Raw genomic sequence first — 21,938 nt, forward strand, 5'->3', positions numbered from 1 at the left:
TTATTCAATAGCTATATGATGTATGATTTCAATTCGAGAATTGTGAATTAATCAATGAAAAAATCCTAATTCATTTTTTTATTCATTCATTACATTTTATTGATATTAACAATGTACAGAAAATTACACGAGGAGTTGAGATAATCTATAACAATTATTACAATTTTGTTTTTATTTACATGGATAGTTGTTATATTCACTGTCTAACAAAGAGACCTTGGAGATTTATACGAGTTAAATTACTGTTATTGTTGGTAAACTTATGAATTGATATTATTATAAGGTTTTGATTTCAAGAAATTCGTTACAATTTTACAATTATTTACAATTTTTCGATACCGTTTATAATTTTTCGTTATCTACATAGTTACGATAACAAAAAAGTCGCCGCGAGCTATCGCCTATGCAAGAATGCATGCCAAGCAAATATTATGTAAATCCTCGTTCTTTAGCTTCGCAATGATCATTTCACAGCAGAGAACCGGTAGCTGGCAGTGTTTCAGTTCGTAAAAAGCATCCAGTGCCCATGGCCAGAAAAATCCTCTAGACAGTTTTTCGCACAGATGCCGAACGCAAAGCTCCCTGTGGCCTTCGGGAAGGTCCGACAATTTGTTCGAACGCGCCAACTCGATATAGTTCTCGGGTTTCAGTTGTTTTGCCGCCTCTTCCGGTCTCAATCGGATAAGGTCGTGAAGCGATAGACTAGGATTCACCATTATCTCTTTCGATTTGCTCACAAATTCTTCGTCGTCGTACCAATATTCGTCGAGATCCACAGACTTCTCGAACAATCCGTGATCGGCGAACAAACTCATGATATTCAGAACGTCGCTGCGGTCAAATTCGTATCCTCTTTTCTCGAGACGCTCAACGACGGCCACAATTTTCGACGCCAGTGATAATTTTTCGTCCATCGCACGTACCCATCGAAATCTCTCGACGAAAAAGCTCTTGCTGGGAAAAACGAAGTTGGACAGATCAGCGCCCCGATCCAGGAGTACATCGACCTTATCTAGGGAAAGATTCGCCACGGCCCATTGCAAAGGCGTTCGTCCCTTCTTGTCTTGGACATCGACCCGCACCGGCCGATCGGCCTCTTTGCTGGCGTCGAAAAACAGCTCGAGCAATTCATCGTCGTCGTAACGATCCTTGCTGATGACGTGCAACGGCGAGAATCCGTTCTTGTCCGTCAAGTTGGGATCGGCGCCTAATTTCAGCAGATACTCGACCACCCTACAGTTTCTTTCGGCCAGGGCCAGGTGTAGCGGCGTCCGGCCCAACTTGTCCCGGGCGTCGACCTCGACCGGCTTATTTTCTTCGTTGCTGATCTCGACCAACATCTTCACGCGGTCCTCGTCGTCAGCGTACTTGCAAATTGTGTGCAGAGGAGTCCATCCGTCGCAGTCGACTAAATTAGTAGCGGCGCCCTTTCTCAGAAGCAATTCTACCACCGCCCTGAGCTCTTTTTTGACCAGCGCGTGATGCAGTGGTGTAAAGTCGCTCGTGTCCCGAGCATCGATCTGCACCCATCGATTATTTTCCTCGCTGATTTCAAACAACATCTTCGCCCAGCCGCTATCGTCGGCGACTATGCAAATCGTGTGCAGAGCCGTCCATCCATCGTTATCGGCCAGATTCGGATTGGCGTCTCTTCTGAGCAGTAATTCAAATACCTTCTTGTGTCCGTGTCTTATAGCATGGTGGAGCGGCGTTTCACCCTGCTTGTTCCTGGCGTCGACCTTGACTGCTCGATTCAGCTCGTCGCTGATCTCGAAAAACGTCCCCAACAAGTCGGCATGGTCCTTAATTTCCAGCGCTGATCGAGTGCAACGGTGTCGATCTCCACGCGTTGGCTACATTTATATCCGCTCCTCTTCTCAGCAGCCATTTGGCTATTTGTTCGTGGCCGCAATCCAAAGCAAAGTGCAACGGTGTGTTGTCGTCGCTGTCTCGGGCGTCGATCTGGATCGGCGTATTGAATTTGTCACCTATCTCGAATAACATCTTCACCAAGTCAACGTCGTCGTCTTCTCTCAGACACACGACGTGCAGAGGAGTGAAACCGTTCTCGGCAGCCCAATTTGGATCGGCCTGTCTTCTCAACAGCAGTTCGTTCAGTTTTTTGCATCCGTGGGACAGAGCCAAGTGTAGCGGCGTCGATCTCCACGGGCTGATTCAATTCGTCGGTGATCTCGAAAAATCTCTTCGCCAAGCCATCGTCGCTGTTTTTTCTCTCGCATATTGCGTGCAAAGGAGTAAGTTCGTTATTATCAGCTAGATTCGGACTAGCACCTCTTCTTAGCAAACATTCTACCAAATTGATGTTTCCTTGGTATATTGCCACGAGTAATGGTGTCCAACCCTCATTGTCCCGTGCGTCGACCTGGACCGTCTGATGTTTCTCGTCGCAGACCTCAAATAACATCTTTGCCATGTTTTCGTCGTTCCAGTCGCTCTTGCAAATAATATGCAAACAAGTCTCTCCGTCGTCGTTGACTAAATGAGGGTCGGCACCCCTTCTCAGCAACTGTTCGACTGCATTTATGTTGCCACTCTTCATAGCCAAGATCAATGGTGTGTCGCCCTGTACGTTTTTAACGTTGACCTGGATCGTGTTACCGAGTTCGTCGTTGATGGCGAAAAATTTCTCCAAGAACTCGTACTCGCCGTCGTCCTCGCCGTCGTCCTCGCCGTCGTCGTCGTCGTCGTCGTCGTCGTCGTCGTCGTCGTCGCATACGAAGTGTACCGCAGTATCTCCGTGTTTGTTGCACAAATTCGGATTCACGCCGTGTCTCAACAGCAGTTCCATCAGTTTCTTGTTTCTGCCCCTCAGAGCATAATGTAACGGTAAAAGGCCATCATGGTCTATGGCGTTGACCTGCAACGTCAGATATTTCTCCTCGACAATCTCGAAAAATGTCTCAAGGAAGGCATCATTGTGATTTCTCTTGCCAAGCATGTGCACAGGAGTTACTCCGTCCGCACTGGCTCGAAGCAGATCGGCGCCTCTTCTCAGCAGCGATTCGGCTACTGTCCCGTGGCCGTTGAGTAGAGCCAAGTAAAGCGGCGGGTATCTCGCTGCCGTGCCTCGAGAGAGGCCGTTGGGATCTTGCCCGAGTTCGAGGAATTTTTCGACGACGGTGTCGAGACCATACAAGCAGGCCACTTGAAAATGTGTTAATCCATCTTCGTCTATGTAAGCTACGTCGAATTTGTCGTAGATTTTAAAGAGATCAGAGATTATGACGTAATTGGTAACGTGCTTAGCCGCGTGATGCACCGGCGTGGTGCGACGCAACAGTGGCTTGCCGTCTTTATCTGCGTAGGGGTCGTCTTTGTAGGCGCTGCGAGCCACAAAATCTATGAATCGTTTCCCCGGTGTCTCGATGTCATGTTCGTCTATGTCTATGACGGACTCTATCAAAAGCCAAAAAATCGCTTCTTTTTGGAAGAAGTCTAGAAGATTTGGAAGTTGACCTTTCCAATTTTTGACGACGGTATCGAGTTGATAAAGAAATTCACGTCGATCCTCTTGAATCTCCCACGTCACATCTTTCGACAAGTATCCGTACATTTCTAATTGTTTTTTATTGTTAAAGCTCACACTGGATTCGCTTTCGGACATGTTTATACGCACTCACGAACACCAAAAAGAAACACTAAACAAATTTCAATTTTTTCTCACTAATTTAACAGCACGTGTTGATGAGACCTCTTTTAGGTTGTGAATTCGTAACGTGATCTGAACGACTCGACATGTGGAGTTGAACTGCTTAGCTGCTATTAGATATTGGAGCTTGATGCCTTCTTAAGAATGAAAGTGAAAGTTAGGCAGTTAGAATGTGGGCACTGAGCATCGCTCACTACTTACTGCGCGGCCGTAGTTCGACTCAAGTCCCAGCCAGCGGTTGAGCCAGGCAAGGGTGCCGGCGATTCTCACTTAAGGAGGCTCTTTCGCTGCTATGTTTTTTACATTAAACGCGCGGAGCGCTAATGCATGGTGCAGCGCGCAACGTACTCTGCAGGTGCTATGCCACTAGTCGCGAGCAGAGTAGCAGACTTGTCGTCAGCTTTTTATTTACATGAACGGCTCACGTGTAGCTACGATAAAATTCGATATTTGCGAATATTTTTAATATAATTATATTGATAATTATGAACGATCATTTTATATTGTTATATGTCATTTTATATTGTTTACAATTTTTTTAAACTATAAGAATTTTTTTATTATATAATTGTTAAATATTTATTGACAAATTTATTCAAAGAATGTTAGTGTTAATATTTTTTTAATAAAAGACTTTTTTTACAGAATTTATACTATTTTTTTTTAAGCGCATTTGAATTTCGCGCGCTGTCGTCTCGTTTGCGAGCGACTGTTCGACGATTTTGGGTGATTTTCAATGAAAAAAAAAACGGAAAAGTACAATTTCATCACTGAAAATAATTTCTCAGGCAAAAACCGATACAGCCATTCCATCCAGGGAAAGCTCTCGCAATTCTTTTGGATTCACGCGAGGCGTATCGTAAAAAATTGTGCGACAAATCGTAAAGTCAGCGATGTCGTAACGACGATTATGAATAATTAATTTGACTTTTTATGCAAGATTCGCCTTCTGCGAAAATCTTTATTTTATAATTTGTATGTTTAACAAAACCGTATTGATAAAAATTATAGATATAGATTGATTCAAATAAAACATAATGTTTTTTTGGTAATAAAAACCCCAGCGGAAAGTTTTTGTTTAAATAAAGTGCATAATAATGTTGTGAACTGTAATAAAAAGTAAAAAAGTGTAAAAAAATGTAATATTACTAACGATTTCGGACATGTGATACGTTTTTCTACCCTTTTTTACTTTTTATTACAGTTTATTACATTTGTTTACCTATAATTAAAGAGATAAAAACCTTATGAAATTAAGCTCATTAAAGTTACATGTAAAAAGTAAAAAAGTGTAAAAAAACATAAAAATTCTGTAATAATAATTTTAAATGTTAAAATTTTTACTTGTGAGCTTAAAATCCTGGTCAAGCGCGCATTTTTTTCACGAAAATCACTTGCTGCGGTCGATGCGATCACACGCGGATAGCATATTGAAGAAAATGTAAAAAAGTGTAAAAAAATGTGATTTTATGCTGCCTTATTTAATGCATTGGCTGTCCGAAATCGCTAGTAATTTTACATTGTTTTAAAATTTTATTACATTTTACAATTTAATATGATGGTTATAGTTACTGCTTTTACTTTTTCTTGAAAGATTTTTTTTCCGTCGGGGAAGTTTATTAATTTATTTAAATTTGATCGTTTCTTAAGCAGTCAGATGAAAAACATAGAAGTGATCCAAAATATAATAGTAATTGTTTTTTACAAAATTTTCAAGTACATTTTATACATTTATTAGGTGTTAATGCGTGAGTGATGCGCTATGTCGATGACAGTTTTACGGCTACTCATTTGTCTCGATGTTTTATCATCTTGCGTGGTACTGATAGACGTTCTATGATCTTTTGCTTTGATCTCGTGATTGGGTATTGCCCTTATGCTCACTTTTGATGTGTCTGTATAGATATTTCCTATGTTTAAAATTTTCTCCGCAGATAACGCATGCAATGTCTTCATGCTGCGTTTTAATGTGAGTTTTAAGACTATCCTTTCGAGTAAATGTCTTGCCGCACGTATGACATGCGTAAGTTATCTTATTATGCACTGCATCCATGTGGAGTTTGAGACCACTCTTGAATGCGAATTTCTTTCCGCACACTTCGCAAGTAGGTGCCTTACCATTATGCATCGCATCGATGTGCATTTTGAGATGTCCTTTGTATGTGAATGTCTTTTCACATATACCACAATCATGTTTAACACCATTATGCATTGCATCGATGTGTCTTTTGAGATCTCCTTTTTGGGTGAATGTTTTTCGACATGTAACGCACGCATGCTTGACACCATTATGAACTGCGTCGTTGTGGATCTTGAGACTATCTTTTCGTGCAAATTTTTTACCGTATATATTACATGGATGTTTTACACGATTGCGTAATTTATCAGTTTGGGTTTCACGTAGACTTTTTTGAGCAAATGTTTTTTCATTTGCATCCAATGCATCACTGAGTTCACCATCCGAATTCAATTCTTCTTTTATTTCGTCCTCAATTTCTTTTTTAATTTTCTTTTGGGTTTGATTATCGTAACTATTTTCCATATGCTGCAAATGATCTGGATAATCGTCCTCTATCTTCTTGACTACTAATAAGTTAATACCGAACTTCTCGTCCTTACATTCGAATTCTACTTCGACATCGTCAGAACCACGAGTCTAGAAAAATAATTTGAATTCAAGATTAGGGAAAAATGTTGTTGAAAATGTCAGCAGTGCTATATGAAAACTTACAAAATTTTCTCGACATTGCAAGGATTCTTCAGTGTTCGCATCGTGTGCATTGTCAATTATCTGATAATCATCATTTTCAATCGGGGAAACATCATTTGGCTCCTCCTTCACTCTGCAATATTCCCAATAATATAAAGTATTATGCTATTTTTTTTTTAATTTCATTCTCTAGAAAATAAAAATTACCTGATTTCACAGTTATATACACCACTGAAATCCATGTTTATTACTCGGAACTTGATCAACGACTAATTGTTCTGTAGTGATGTTACACATCGAACTAGGTAACTTGATCGTAACAATATTTTTAAATCGTGAAATGAAAGTTTGAGAAAATTTATGTCAACAGAAACACTCTAAACTTACTATTTATTATTGGAGAAATTATACTATAGATCTCCAGCGTAATAAACAAAATTAGCAATTTTCTCTGAATTTTATTACAAAGAAATTATGAATTGAAAAATATGTTTTCATCACAGCGTGCGGGAAAATCTTAAAATCGACTTTCTGCACTCGATGATGAAAAATAATATACGTAACTGAGGCGGTTGTCAATCTTGTACTCGTGTTAATGCACTCGTGCCTTAGTTACGTAATGTTAGGCGCGTGTAGTTAAGTAAAGCGGCATATTTGTTGTAGCGATCTCGATTTTTCATTTCTCATTTATCTATACGTTTTGAATTCGTTTAAATGATTTTCAGATCAATTTCTGCATGGCTTCGATATCAAATTTCGATATCTTTGTGGTAACGTAAGCGATGTACGACATGAAAGCTGTCAAACTATAAAGTTTTTCTGCTTTCAAAGCTCATTCAGTAATTTTGAAACTTAGTTTTCTCTTAGTTTTTTCATTTTCTGCACGCACGATCGTATCTTTTCAAATGGTCAGTAAGCGCGAGAGTGGATCGCATGAAGTTTTTCTTTTACCTGATGTCGCTAGGTGCTCTATATAGTTGTCGACCGATTTTTTGACTTTGATAACGTGGTGAGAAAATTTGATAGCATCACTCAATAAGATTATAGTTTACCTGCTGTGATTTGAGGGTAAAATCTATATTAACACGACGATTTCTTACGTAATTTTGTTTGTAGAATCGAATGCTGCAGTCAGTATTGAAGTAGGAATGTGATTTTACACGAAAAAATTAAATTTTTCGGTCATTGTTTTCTTAAATTTCGGAAAGTCCATTTATAAGTGCCCCGCATATGTCTAGAAAAAATCAGAGAAAATCTTTTTATAGCACTGCGTGGCATAAGTTCACATTTATGGCACACTTTTCGGTGGCATAAGTCGTACATTCTGGCACCGCTGACCTAACCTCACTTCGCGTCACCAGAAAGTGCGACTTATGCATCGGAAAAGGGGGCATAAATTTGAACTTAGCACAGTGCTATAAAATGTTGTACGATACTCGTGACGTAGGGGACTTTTTTCGGCCCAGCTATTAGGACCCTCGCTGCGCTCGGGCCCTAAACTACGTCGTGCCAATAAGTGTTACTTATGGCACTTGTATCGTAAAGTACTATTTAAGTATATTCAGGTACTTTTTCAGCGAGTTACACATTTAGCGATTATACTAAATAATGCTTCGCGGCCGTAGTTCGACTAAAGTCCCAGCGTGGAGTTTCCGACGATTATCGCCGGACAGCCAGCGGTTGAGCCAGGCAAGCGTACCGGCGATTCTCACTTCATACAGGTCCTCCCTAAAACGCGTTTATTTTCTCTCTCCGTGTAGATTCGATGCATTAGACATGTGCAGAGGACATGCTAAGTACCCTATGCCAAAAAAGTGATAAATAATTTTATCTAGTTCGAATTTTAGTTGTTATCATTTTATTTAGTTATTCCATCTATTCATTAAAGGCGTCTCGATTTTCCCATGATAAAAATAACATTATTTGAATCGCGCGCTTTGGGCGGGTGTTACTTTTGAGAGCACTGTACACACTGGGTAAATAATCAATATGAAGCACATGGGAAAAATATGTAAATGATATAAGGGGGGACAGCGGGGTCTTGACTGAATTAAAAAAAACTTTTTTTTTAACATATAGTAAATAGAATTGATCTGTTAATCATATACATAATTAAAAGTTATTTGAAGAAAATTCTGTTAAATTTTTAGCCCAAATACTGAAAAATAAGCTGGCTACAGTAAATTCCCACATGCAACGTAAAAAAAATCCGGTGGACACCATCACTCAAAATCGACTCGACCGATCCACTTCATATTTTATACACTATTTAAGTAAATAATATATGAGGTAATGACGTCGAGAGGATTTAACTTTTTGCATTTTTAAATGCATTTTACCAACATGTATGATGAATTTTTTCCTTCATCTTTTCAAAAAAGTCATTTTTTTCCCCATCAAAATGATGCCAAAAACTCAAAAATCACTTTAAACGAAATATCTCGACGTCATTACCTCATAATTTATGTAGATAAATAGTGGGAAAAATTTGGAAAAAATCAGTCGAGTAGATTTTTAGTTACAGTGTTCACCGCAATCGATCTTTTTTTTTCAGTTGTTCAATTTTCTGTAGTTAGCTTATTTTTCACTATTTTTAGCTGAAAATTCAACTGAATGTTCTTCAAGTAATTATTTATAATGTATATAATTTATAGGTAAATTCATTCTACTATGCGCTCAAAAAAAATTATTAAAATCCAGCTCGAAAACCATCGAACATGACACCCTCCTTGAACTAACAAGGAGACCACCCCAGCTCCGGGTCATGGATTTGCTCCAAAAATTTTTTGGGGTCTCCTGGCACCCAATACTGAAGCCCTCTGTGTTTAGTTTGATCTCATGGGCCTTAGGGCCCATTTTTTTAGAGAATTTTCCACATTATAAAAAAATCTTTGTTATTTTCTATATCGATATAGAAGTACTTGAACGAAAAAATGCGACGATCAAAAGTTTTAAAATTTTTCAAAGAATCTGCTTGATTTTTCCAGAATTTTTGGGACCATCTATCACTTAATTCAAGAGGCCGAAATTTGACGCTTTTTTTATAGATTTTAGGACTTCTTAAAAAGAGTGGTAGATGGTCCAACAAATTCTGAAAAAATTCTTTGAAAAATTTTAAAACTTTTGATCGTCGCCTTTTTTCGTTCAAGTACTTCTATATCGATATAGAAAATAACAAAGATTTTTTTTTAATGTGGAAAGTTCTCTAAAAAATGGGTCCTAAGGCCCATGAGATTAAACTAAGCACAGGAAGCTTCAGTATTGGGTACCAGGAGACCCCAAAAAAATTTTGAAACAAATCCATGACCCGGAGCTGGGGTAGTCCCCTTGTAAGTATTTTTTCACTATATTAAATTTATTACATCAGTTGTATAATTACTTATTTGATTGATTGAGAGAATTACATATATTATCATAACATTTGAACCGATAATATATTTAATTCTCTCAATCAAATAAGTAATTATACAACTCCACGAAAATCCAGTCAATTTCTTCTCCTCGAAAAAATTCTCGCAGATTTGGAAGTTGGTTCTTCCAATATCCGGTCAGTAGGTAAAAGTAAATTTCGTCGAGAATGGTAGATGTTCCAACCGACAATCCAGTTCGAGAGATTTCCGCGCAGAGTTTTTACTCTTATCAACTACTTATGGTCGTTTTCAGCCATCGTTATATACACTCTCGCACACGAATATAATCACTCACACAATGTTCTTTTGACGACGAGCGATACTTTCAAACACTCACAGCGCGATAACAACTGACAAGAGCGAGTGTGATATTGTCACACAAAAATTTATTCGAAAAATTTTTTTTAAATAATTTTTGTTGAAAAAAAAATTTTTAATAATTTTTTTTTATACTATGCCGGCTAGGTGCTACCGCACCTCTTGATAAATATAATAAAAAAATAATTAAAGTATTTCTGCGTAATATAACGATTTACTGTAGCATAGATATTCGGCAGAAAATCAGATGGCCATGATCAAACAGATTCAATTAGACTGCAATTAAGCTCTGATTTAAAAAAAATAAAATGTAGCCATTAGAGATGTACATACACGTTGGCAGTCCTGTAAACTCAGTCCGATAGCAAAGAAACACTTGTCCGGGCCATAAACTTAGTCTAAAGATTAGAAGTACGATTTCACTACGGTGTAATAAAAACCAACTTGAGTAAATACTTCAACTGAGACATTTAAGGTGGGGGCCATGTGGCCAGTTGAACAAATAAGTTTTTTATCGCGATTAAAATTTCAAGTGGCCAACTGATGCTAACAATAGAAAAGGTACCTACAAGTAAATGATCCAATCGCATACATTTTTAAAACACATCACTTCATCACCAACTCATCACAATTCATACGTTTTAGGTCAAAAGTCAAGTGTCCTCCGATTTCTTGGTCAGTTTTCTATTTTCCTCATTATTTAAATAACGGTTTAAAAATTATAATAACAACGTGAAACCAATAAATCGGTAGCTTAATTGTAATCAATCTAATTAAGAACGATTTAGATATCGCCGATCGACACACTGATCATGTTTATAGAAAAATCAAATTAGTTTGAATGTTGTCTTTCCTGAATAAACAAATCATAACACTAAAAGATAAATTTTACTCATTCGATTTCCATCGCACTAAATAGAAAGATCCGATGTTTAATTTAAATGCCAAAATGGATAAAAGTGAGAACAAAATCGAAGAAGTTTTTTCTCAACGTAATTCAAGTGAAACCGATATTGTTGTTTCTCAAGACAAAGAAGTCATTTCTGAAATTTGCCACGAGGTATTTACACAAGAATCAAGTATGATAACACACCGAGACACAATTCACGATAAACAAAAAAGTTTCGCTTGTGACAAGTGCGAGAAGACATTTGAGTTCCGAAGTCATTTGAGTAGGCACCAAATATCACAACACAAAAGCCGAAAAGATTATGAATGCGATCAGTGCGAGAAGACATTTGTGAAAAAATCAAGTTTGCTTACGCATCAAAAATTAGTACACAAAAATCGCGAAGATTTGACTTGTAACAAGTGCGAGAGAAAATTTGAAAATAAATCGACTTTAATTAAGCACAAAAAAATATTCCATGAAGTATTCAAAGATTACTTGTGTGAAAAGTGCGCCAAGAGATTTGCAAGCAAGCAGAGGTTACTCACGCACGTAAAGAGAGTCCATGACGGTCGCAAAGATTTTGTATGCCACAAGTGCGACGAGATATTTATTGAAAAATTGCATTTTCTCTCACATCAAAAGACATTTCACGGGGGTCGAAAAGATTTTGCATGCGATAAATGCGAGAAACAATTTCGACACAAATCGTCTTTTCTCTTTCACCAAAAAACACTTCATGAAGATCGAAAAGGTTTTTCTCGGGATACGGGTCCAGAAAAATTAGTATTAAAATCGAATTTGTTCAAACATCAAAAGGTAGTACAGAACGGTCAGAAAGATTTGTTATGCAACTATTGTGAAAAAGAATTTGAAAATAAATCAAGACTAATCAGACACCGATTGACAGTCCACGAAGGTATTAAAAATTTTACATGTGACAGATGCGAGAAGAAATTTACAGAAAAACAAAGTTTGCTCGTACACATAAATACCATCCACGAAGGTCGCAAAGATTGGACATGTGACAGGTGCGAAAAGAAATTTGGGATTCGAAGCAATTTAAGAAAACATCAAAAATTAGTTCACGAAGGTCAGAAAGATTATGTATGCGAGAAATGCGAGAAGACATTTGGACAAAAATCAGACTTGTTCAAGCACCAAAGAGCCGTACACGAAGGCCGGAAAGATTTTGCATGCGACAAATGCGAAAAGAAATTTGGACACAAATGGATTTTGTTTTTGCACCAAAAGACAGTCCACGAAGGTCGCAGAGATTACGCATATGACATGTGCGAGAAGAAATTTGCACAAAAATCGAATTTGTTAGACCATCAAAAGACAATCCACGAAGGTCGGAAAGATTACACATGCAACAAGTGCGAGATGAGATATGGGAAAAGTCGCAGTTTAAGAAAACATCAAAAAATAGTCCACGAATGTCGCAAGGATTACGCATGCGACAAATGCGAAAAGAAATTTGGGGTTCTAAGCCATTTGCACCACCATCAAAGGACGTTCCACGAAGGTCGCAGAGACTTTGCATGCGACAAGTGCGAGAAGAAATTTGGACTAAAATGTAATTTGCTCGTTCACCAAAACACAGTCCATGAAGGTCGAAGAGATTACGCATGCGACGTGTGCGAGAAGAAGTTTGGACAAAAAGTGGGTTTGATTGCGCACCAACTACGAGTGCACGAAGGTTGTAAAAATTATGCATGCGACAAAGGGGACTAATAATTCGAACTTGTTTGCTCCATCGCCGAAAAACAATAAATGATGCTTAAGAGACATGAAACGCCTTTTTCTCATATTCGTAAATAAGCGAAATTACATCTAATCTTACGTCTGAGTAAACACAAAATTTTACGAATAATGTGTATATACAAATATCTCGAACATAACGCAGTCGCGAGCTTATATTAAAATAACTTCTAAGAGACTAGTGCGCAGTTCATCAGAGATATAATGACAAATGCTGATTTTTTTTCTTGACAATTGTAAATATATAAAAACTTAATTATGTAGATATTCAAATAAAAGTTTTTCTAAAATTTCAATAAAAATTTTAGCAATAATGATTTTGTTGTATTTCATTTGTATTTAAATCAACTATCAATACAATTTCTTCATCGTTGTAATAGTGTTTTACTTTTGAACCACTGCTAATTAATACTCACCGGTCATATTTTGACTACTTGATTGCCGCAAGCTTGTCATGCAAAGATTAGCTGAGAGTTTTTTTATAATTCGAAATGAGGCAAGCGTTTGATTGGTAAATGGATTTTTGATAAACGTAAATTTGCATTGATCAATCACGCACTATAGTAAACGATATTGATAAATTGACTTTTATGTTTTTTTTCTTAACGATAGATTTCATTGTTCATCAAGATCAAAAGCAAAGAAACTCGTTCTGTTGTGATAGCAGAAACGAGTTCATCTTCGGACAAGGGAAATTTCTCCCTGTGACGGGAAGAATCACTACTCGCCGATGAGTACTCGTGCATGCGGCTTATTAATGAGTATCAACTTGCACTTGCAAAAACGTATTTTTCAGAAGACGAATTCAAACGGATTGTCTAACGACCGATTAGGAGTTTCAAAGTTATGAGAAAGCAATGGACCGCGCATAACTACTTATGGTTTTATCTACGTTCCTGCAAGTACTAACGTCAAAGCAGTGGTCTCGTAGAAGTCGACGCGTTGACAGTGTCGGATTAGAAAAAGTGCCGACCACAAACTTCCATGTGCTGTTTACACGATTTGAATACAATTGTGAGAGCTTTTACTAATTATGAAAAAAATTAGTAAACATTTCTTGGTTCAAATTAAACTGTCCTAAGTGGTATTTTCAGAAAGAATACATTGCTCTTATAGTTCAACCCGCGCGTAAGCAAGCTTATGTCTCGTTATTGATTTCGGTCTGTATACAAGATGCCCAGAATCGATGAATCTTTGCGGCAATTGTGTATTTATAAACACTTTGGAAAAAAAATAAATACGAGACATCTACTTGTATACATGCTGCATACGGCTCGTAGTTGTGTGCGCCGAAGATTATGCCATTCTTTATACCGTATTATAGTGCATGGATCACAGACGCACGAAATATTACACACAGCACTTATGGCTAGGGTAATAGGCGCTAGTCGACGACGAGTCTCTTACTTTTTTCTTATCTGTGGGAAAATGCGACGATAGGTATGTTATGTGTAGAGCACGCGCGACGAGATTGGAACACATATTTTCGACGAAGAAGCGCGTGCGAGGGGGAGAGCTCTTGTAATTCTTTTGGATTCACGCGAGGCGTGTCGTGAAAAATTGTGCGACAAATCGTAAAGTCAGCGATGTCGTAACGACGATTATGAATAATTAATTTGACTTTTTATGCAAGATTCACCTTCTGCGAAAATCTTCATTTTATAATTTGTATGTTTAACCTAACCGTACAGATCGATAAAAATTATAGATATAGATTGATTCAAATGAAACATCATGTTTTTTTTGCAATAAAAACCCCAGCGGAAAGTTTTTGTTTAAATAAAGTGCATAATAATGTTGTGAACTGTAATAAAAAGTAAAAAAGTGTAAAAAATGTAAGATTACTAACGATTTCGGACATGTGATACATTTTTCTACCCTTTTTTACTTTTTATTACAGTTTATTACATTTGTTTACCTATAATGAAAGAGATGAAAACCCTATGAATTTAAGCTCATTAAAGTTACATGGAAAAAGTAAAAAAGTGTAAAAAAACATAAAAATTCTGTAATAATAATTTTAAATGTTAAAATTTTTACTTGTGAGCTTAAAATCCTGGTCAAGCGCGTATTTTTTTCACGAAAATCACTTGCTGCGGTCGATGCGATCACACGCGGATAGCATATTGAAGAAAATGTAAAAAAGTGTAAAAAAATGTGATTTTATGCTGCCTTATTTAATGCATTGGCTGTCCGAAATCGCTAGTAATTTTACATTGTTTTAAAATTTTATTACATTTTACAATTTAATATGATGGTTATAGTTACTGCTTTTACTTTTTCTTGAAAGATTTATTTTCCGTCGGGGAAGTTTATTAATTTATTTAAATTTGATCGTTTCTTAAGCAGTCAGATGAAAAACATAGAAGTGATCCAAAATATAATAGTAATTGTTTTTTACAAAATTTCAAAGTACATTTTATACATTTATTGGGTGGTAATGCGTGAGTGATGCGCTATGTCGATGACAGTTTTACAGCTACTCATTTGTCTCGATGTTTTATCATCTTGCGTGGTACTGATAGACGTTCTATGATCTTTTGCTGTGATCTCGTGATTGGGTATTGCCCTTATGCTCACTTTTGATGTGTCTGTATAGATATTTCCTATGTTTAAATTTTTCTCCGCAGATAACGCATGCAATGTCTTCATGCTGCGTTTTAATGTGAGTTTTAAGACGGTCCTTTCGAGTAAATGTCTTGCCGCACGTATGACATGCGTAAGTTATCTTATTATGCACTGCATCCATGTGGAGTTTGAGACCTCTCTTGAATGCGAATTTCTTTCCGCACACTTCGCAAGTAGGTGCCTTACCATTATGCATCGCATCAATGTGACTTTTGAGATAAAACTTTTTTGTAAATGCCTTTTCACACATACTACATGCATGTCTAACACCATTATGTCCATCGATGTGAAGCTTAAGTGAACTCTCGGTTAGGAATTTCTTTCCGCACACTTCGCAAGTAGGTGCCATACCTTTATGCGTCGCATTGATGTGTTTCTTGAGAGTATCTTTCATCGTAAATATTTTGCCACATGTATCACATGCGTGAGTTATCTTATTATGCACTGCATCCATGTGGAGTTTGAGACCACTCTTGAATGCGAATTTCTTTCCGCACACTTCGCAAGTAGGTGCCTTACCATTATGCATCGCATCGATGTGCATTTTGAGATTTCCTCTTTGTGTGAATGTCTTTTCACATATACCACAATCATGTTTAACACCATTATGCATTGCATCGATGTGTCTTTTGAGATCTCCTTTTTGGGTGAATGTTTTTCGACATGTAACGCACGCATGCTTGACACCATTATGAACTGCGTCGTTGTGGATCTTGAGACTATCTTTTCGTGCAAATTTCGTACCGCATATATTACATGGATGTTTGGCACGATTGTGTAATTTATCAGTTTGGGTTTCGCGTAGACTTTTTTGAGCAAATGTTTTTTCATTTGCATCAAAAACATCACTGAGTTCACCATCCGAATTCAATTCTTCTTTTGTTTCGTCCTCAATTTCTTTTTTAATTTTCTTTTGGGTTTGATTGTCGTAACTATTTTCCATATGCTGCAAATGATCTGGATAATCGTCCTCTATCTTCTTGACTACTAATAAGTTAATGCCGAGCTTCTCGTCCTTACATTCGAATTCTACTTCGACATCGTCAGAACCAAGAGTCTAGAAAAATAATTTGAATTCAAGATTAGGCAAAAATATTGTTGAAAATGTCAGCTATAAGCAGTGCTATATGAAAACTTACAAAATTTTCTCGACATCGCAAGGATCCTTCAGTGTTCGCATCGTGTGCATTGTCAATTATCTGATAATCATAATTTTCAATTGGGGAAACATCATTTGGCTCCTCCTTCACTCTGCAATATTCCCAATAATATAAAGTATTATGCCATTTTTTTTTAAATTTCATTCTCCAGTAAATAAAAATTACCTAATATCACAGTTATATACACCACTGAAGTCCATGTTTATTGCTCGGAACTTGATCAACGACTAACTTTTCTGTAATGTGTACACATCGAACTAGGTAACTTGATCGTACTAATATTTACAAATCGTGAAATGAAAGTTTGAGAAAATTTATGTTAACAGAGACACTCTAAACTTACTATTTATTATTGGAGAAATTATACAATAGATCTCCGGCGTAATAAACAATTAGCAATTTTCTCTGAATTTTATTACAAAGAAATTATGAATTGAAAAATATGTTTTCATCACAGCGTGCGGTAAAATCTTAAAATCGACTTCCTGCACTCGATGATGAAAAATAATATACATAACTGAGGTGGTTGTCAATCTTATACTTGTGTCAATGCACTCGTGCCTTAGTTACGTAATGTTAGGCGCGTGTAGATAAGTAAAGCGGCATATTTGTTGTAGCCATCTCGATTTTTTATTTCTCATATATCTATACGTTTTTAATTCGTTTAAATGATTTCAAATTCGATATCTTTGTGGTATAGTAAGCGATGTACGACATGAAAGCTGTCAAACTACAAAGTTTTTCTGCTTTTAAAGCCCATTCAGTAATATTGAAACTTACAAGGAGAGCCTTTCATCTGCGGATCACAGATCCTTACCAAACTTGTTTGGGGGTCTTCTTGTACATAATAATGAAGCCCCCTATGGTTACTTCATTCCAATGGGCCCTGGAAACCATTATAAAGCACCATAAAGTATATATAATATAATTTAATGTTTAAAACACCACTGATTGGTATCAGGCCTTGTACGGTCAAGTCTAACTGTCTCAAAAATATTTGTACATGAACTTTTATTGATTCTAAATACTTTTGCAAATAATAAACAATTGAACTCAATTGGTTTGCTGTGTATGTTTTAAAGAGCGCACCAATTTGAGCTAAAATTAACGTACCAAACAATAAATATTGATGTAAATAATATGAAAATGTTTTTTATTTGTATAACTCACATATCCCTTCTCTTCACCTATTCCTGACACTCATCTGGAGTGAATTTACATATGTTTTGAGTGACAGAAATAGGTGATAAAAAAAGAACAGTAAGTTTTATAAATGAAAACATTTTTACATGATTTAATATAAATATTAGTTGATAAATGCATAAATTTTAGCTTGAATTGATTCGCTCTTTGAGAATTTCAGTGAACCAATTGAGTTAAATTGTTTATTGATTGAAAAGGTGTTTTGGACTTTAAAAACTCAAAGTATAAATACTTTTCAATCAATTAGACTTGACTGTGTAAACCTGATATTATTATACGTTAATATATGGTATTTTATACATTATATTATATTATATACTTTATGGTGCTTTATAGTGGTTTCCAGGGCTCATTGGAATAAAGTAACCATAGGGGGCTTCATTATTATGTACAAGAAGATCCCTAAACAAGTTTGGTAAGGATCTGTGACCCGCAGATGAAAGGCTCTCCTTGTTAGTTTTCTCTTAGTTTTTTCATTTTCTGCACGCACGATCGTATCTTTTCAAATGGTCAGTAAGCGCGAGAGTGGATCGCATGAAGTTTTTCTTTTACCTGATGTCGCTAGGTGCTCTATGTAGTTGTCGACCGATTTTTAGACTTTCATAACGTGGTGAGAAAGTTTGATAGCATCGTTCAATAAGATTATAATTTATCAGCTGTGCTTTGAGGGTAAAATCTATATTAACACGACGATTTCTTACGTAATTTTGTTTGTAGAATCGAATGCCTCAGTCAGTATTGAAGTAGGAATGTGATTTTACACGAAAAAATTTAATTTTTCGGTCATTGTTTTCTTAAATTTCGGAAAGTCCATTTATAAGTGCCCCGCATATGTCTAGAAAAAATCTGAAAAATCTGAAAAAATCTTTTTATAGCACTGCGTGGCATAAGTTCACATTTATGGCACGCTTTTCGGTGGCATAAGTCGTACATTCTGGCACCGCTGACCTAATCTCACTTCGCGTTACCAGAAAGTGCGACTTATGCATCGGAAAAGGGGGCATAAATACGATACTCGTGACCACCGCAATCGATCTTTTTTTTTTCAATTGTTCAATTTGCTGTAGTTAGCTTATTTTCCCCTATTTTTAGCTGAAAATTTAACTGAATGTTCTTCAAATAATTATTGATAAGGTATATAATTTATAGGTAAATTCATTTTACTATGCGCTCAAAAAAAATTATTAAATTCCAGCTCGAAAACCATCGAACAAGACCCCCTCCTTGAACTGAGTATTTTTTCACTATATTAAATTTATAATATCTTTCTCAACAAAATATATTTTGCGAATATATTATCATAACATTTGAACCGACAATATATTTAATTCTCTCAATCAAATAAGTAATTATAATGAAAAATAAATTTTTAATAATATATCTATTAAATTAAAGTTACTTAATTTCAATAAAATATTTATTTGTTCGAAATAAATATTTATGAACCACCCCATGATTGTTTCGATTCAATAGACCTTGAGGCTCATTATTGAAGTAATCGTTGGATTTTTTCGTTCAAGAAACTTTTGTTAGTTAGAAAGTCGCAAATCGTTTCTAATTTAATCGTTCCGCATCTCTCGTCGTCTTTCTCTGCATACTAATATTAACAACCCCGTTTCGAAAATCAATCGTACACGAGTAAAACAAGCTTGCACGACATATTCGTACTATCGACGCATCGCGAAAAAATCGTTCATGTTTTGTTTGTAGTACATCGCTACTCGACCAAACGAAGCATCGCGCGGAGGTCAGACAGAAATCATGGCCGAGCGACTCGGTAATTGTTTGAAAAGTAATTTTTTTCACCCCTACGGTATACGATGAAATTTTGGATCTTCATCTTTCACATTCAAATCATGGAAACTCTCAAGTTACCGAGCGCGAGTAAGAAATTATTTCGAAACGAGTTGAAAAGCGGATTGTCCACGAGAATGGTATGTAAATGCATTCACTCTATCGACAAACTTCATTATCTCAATCGCTCGACTCGATCTTTCAGAGATTCATCCTCTCCAGCTGCTTTCGCGATCGCGCGGCAGCGCACGAGTCGCAAAAGTACGTCATGATGTTCGGCGACGACTGGACGAGCCGCGAAGCCGCCCTCTTCAGCCGCAGCCACTCGTCCCTGTTCGTCTTCAACAAGACCGGAAGCCGAGATATATTTCGCTCGGCCGCCCATCGTCGCGTCGTCAACGTCGTCAAGATCGATCGCGCGGTGCTCGAGCGCAAAGTCACACCCGCCGGGCTCGTCGTCGTCGAGGAGCAGTCCGAGTTCAATTTCTTGTCGTTCCTCGAGGCTCTGCGCGGCTCCGTGTTCTGGACGACGCAGGCCGCGTTTCTGGTCGTGTCCAGGCGGCCCGAGGCACGCTGCTCCTCGGCCTCTTCGATGCTCAGCCTCGCCTGGAGCTTCGACATCGCCAATATCGTGTACGTGTGCACGAGAAGCGACGAGCGCTACGTGCTGTACAGTTTCAATCCGTTCGTCGCGGTGGCTACGTCGTTCTGGCGACGAGTAGTCGACGATGGAGACGCGATCGTCGAACCGTCGTGGACGTTGTTTTCTCGCGACGTCACCGACCTGTCGGAAACCGACGAGTCGTGCTACTTCGACAGATTGGCCAATATGTCGAGCTACAAGATGTCGCTGGGCACCGAGGTGGCCAATCGCAATTACTGCCTGTCGGTGCCGGTGACCGAGCTCCGAGACCTCACCCAGAGACCCGCCCAGCTGATCGACAAGTTCGTCCGACAGATCGGGGCGAGCTACGATCTCAAGTTTTACACGGGTCTGCCGCCTCTGGACGCGCGAGGCCGACCCCAGGGCATCCTCGAGGACCTGATCGCTCGCAAGATCGACCTGTGCACACGGGCCATCGTCGTGGACGATCGCTGGAAGATGCAGACGGGCTTCTCCTCGGAGACTTATCTCTGGGCCATCTCGCGCAAGCACAAGATCGGCAATCTCCAGAAATTCGTCTCGGCCCTCGATCCCAACATACTCGTCGACGTGGTCGTGTCCTGCGCCCTGTTCCTTCTCGTTTCGAGGCTGCTGCTGCGACTGTCCTGGAGCTCGGCCACGGTCGAGTTCGTGCGCGTCTTCACCTCGTCCATGGACAGGCACGCCTTCGCCCGGGCCCGATACGGCTCCGAGCGCATCCTGCTGTGCACCGCCATCCTGCTGATCGCCTACTCGAGCGCCTACTTCGTCGGGCTGTTCAGCGCCGTGAACACGATCGACGGTTTTTTCTCGCCCGTCGACGCCCTCGAGGACTTCATCGAGAACGCCAAGCTGGTGGTGCGCACGCACACCACCGTGATGCCGCAGATCCAGCAGATAACGCCCCGTAAGATCGTGCCGATCAACGACGTGCCGCCCTGTCTGCGGGAGATCATTTTAGGGCGCGACGACCTCATCTGCATCTGCGGCGAGATACTGCTCAAGGCCCACGGCATACGCGACACCGAGACGATACACGTGTCCAGGCCGCTCTTCAATATGCGCACTGTGGTGTTCGCCGTGAGGCCCGACTGGTTTCTGCTGCCGAAACTGAATAACTTTCTGCTGAGGATCTACGAGACGGGTTTCGTGAAGAAGCAGTACGAGGCGAATTACACGATCGATTGGGGCGCCGAGCGCGATGGGGCGACCGCGAGGAAACGAGACTTTGGATTGAAGATCCGGGAGATGCATCTGGTGTTCACGGTCGTGCTCGCGGGTTACGCCCTGGCGATCGTGGTGTTCGGTCTGGAGCTGCTCAACGAGAGGACCGCAATGATAAGATCAACGAATGACGTTGTAAAAATAACGATTGTACATTGACTCGAACTCTAATCGATTTTTTTTAATAAAAGTGCCTTTGGATATACATACGTAGTTCTTTTTTTTTCTGTTCTACAACGCGTTATATGATTTATTCATATATTCGCTTCAAATTAAAAATCCTCAGATAGTGTTTGCGACATTAGCACTATAAAATCGATTTTTTAAATCTCACTTTTTTATTTACGGATAATACAAAGAAATTGTCGATAGAAAAGTGTTTACTACCTATTCATTCGACACGAGATACATAATGTTATTTCTTATAGTACGGAAAAACGACACGTGTCGCGAGCAACACATCGCGTGTAGAGATCATTCCATGCACGACGCAAACATCGCAGAACGAGTATCATCGACTCTCAG

General features: G+C 38.5%; 2 protein-coding genes across 4 annotated transcripts; both read right to left on the reverse strand.

The window, feature by feature from the left end:
- Nucleotides 1-401: 401 nt before the first annotated feature.
- On the reverse strand, nt 402-3,625 carry LOC106651814 (ankyrin-1-like). Its single transcript, XM_023460130.1, has 4 exons — nt 2,747-3,625; nt 2,172-2,605; nt 1,858-2,095; nt 402-1,769 (listed from the first exon to the last, which is right to left on the reverse strand). The coding sequence occupies exons 1-4, from the start codon at nt 3,623-3,625 to the stop codon at nt 402-404; spliced, it is 2,919 nt and encodes a 972-aa protein (XP_023315898.1).
- A 1,209-nt stretch (nt 3,626-4,834) lies between these two features.
- Nucleotides 4,835-16,791, reverse strand: LOC111693924 (gastrula zinc finger protein XlCGF57.1-like). 3 transcript variants are annotated; one of them, XM_023460124.1, is made up of 3 exons: nt 16,715-16,769; nt 6,402-6,513; nt 4,835-6,326 (listed from the first exon to the last, which is right to left on the reverse strand). In XM_023460124.1, the coding sequence occupies exons 1-3, from the start codon at nt 16,747-16,749 to the stop codon at nt 5,505-5,507; spliced, it is 969 nt and encodes a 322-aa protein (XP_023315892.1). In that variant the 5' UTR covers nt 16,750-16,769; the 3' UTR covers nt 4,835-5,504. The 3 variants fall into 3 exon arrangements, with proteins under 3 accessions (XP_023315892.1, XP_023315891.1, XP_023315890.1); XM_023460123.1 differs by lacking the exon at nt 16,715-16,769 and adding an exon at nt 6,588-6,680; XM_023460122.1 differs by lacking the exons at nt 4,835-6,326; nt 6,402-6,513 and adding exons at nt 14,823-16,446; nt 16,529-16,640 and having other exon boundaries at nt 16,715-16,791.
- Between the last annotated feature and the right edge of the window lie 5,147 nt (nt 16,792-21,938).

Source organism: Trichogramma pretiosum, unplaced genomic scaffold, assembly GCF_000599845.2.
Source record: "Trichogramma pretiosum strain Unisexual culture from Peru unplaced genomic scaffold, Tpre_2.0 scaffold89, whole genome shotgun sequence".
NCBI lineage: Eukaryota > Metazoa > Arthropoda > Insecta > Hymenoptera > Trichogrammatidae > Trichogramma > Trichogramma pretiosum.

What these genes read in the sequence shown, in the direction of transcription:
- LOC111693924 (XM_023460122.1), bottom strand. Translation starts at nt 16,749, where the DNA reads ATGGACTTCAGTGGTGTATATAACTGTGATATTAG. An exon ending in GTATATAACTGTGATATTAG is followed by an intron (nt 16,641 to 16,714) that starts GTAATTTTTATT and finishes GGAATATTGCAG; the next exon opens with AGTGAAGGAGGAGCCAAATG. An exon ending in TGCGATGTCGAGAAAATTTT is followed by an intron (nt 16,447 to 16,528) that starts GTAAGTTTTCAT and finishes TTATTTTTCTAG; the next exon opens with ACTCTTGGTTCTGACGATGT.
- LOC106651814 (XM_023460130.1), bottom strand. Translation starts at nt 3,625, where the DNA reads ATGTCCGAAAGCGAATCCAGTGTGAGCTTTAACAATAAAAAACAATTA. An exon ending in ACAAACACGGAGATACTGCG is followed by an intron (nt 2,606 to 2,746) that starts GTACACTTCGTA and finishes AACACGATCCAG; the next exon opens with GTCAACGTTAAAAACGTACA. An exon ending in GAAGAGGAGCGGATATAAAT is followed by an intron (nt 1,770 to 1,857) that starts GTAGCCAACGCG and finishes ACGTTTTTCGAG; the next exon opens with ATCAGCGACGAGCTGAATCG.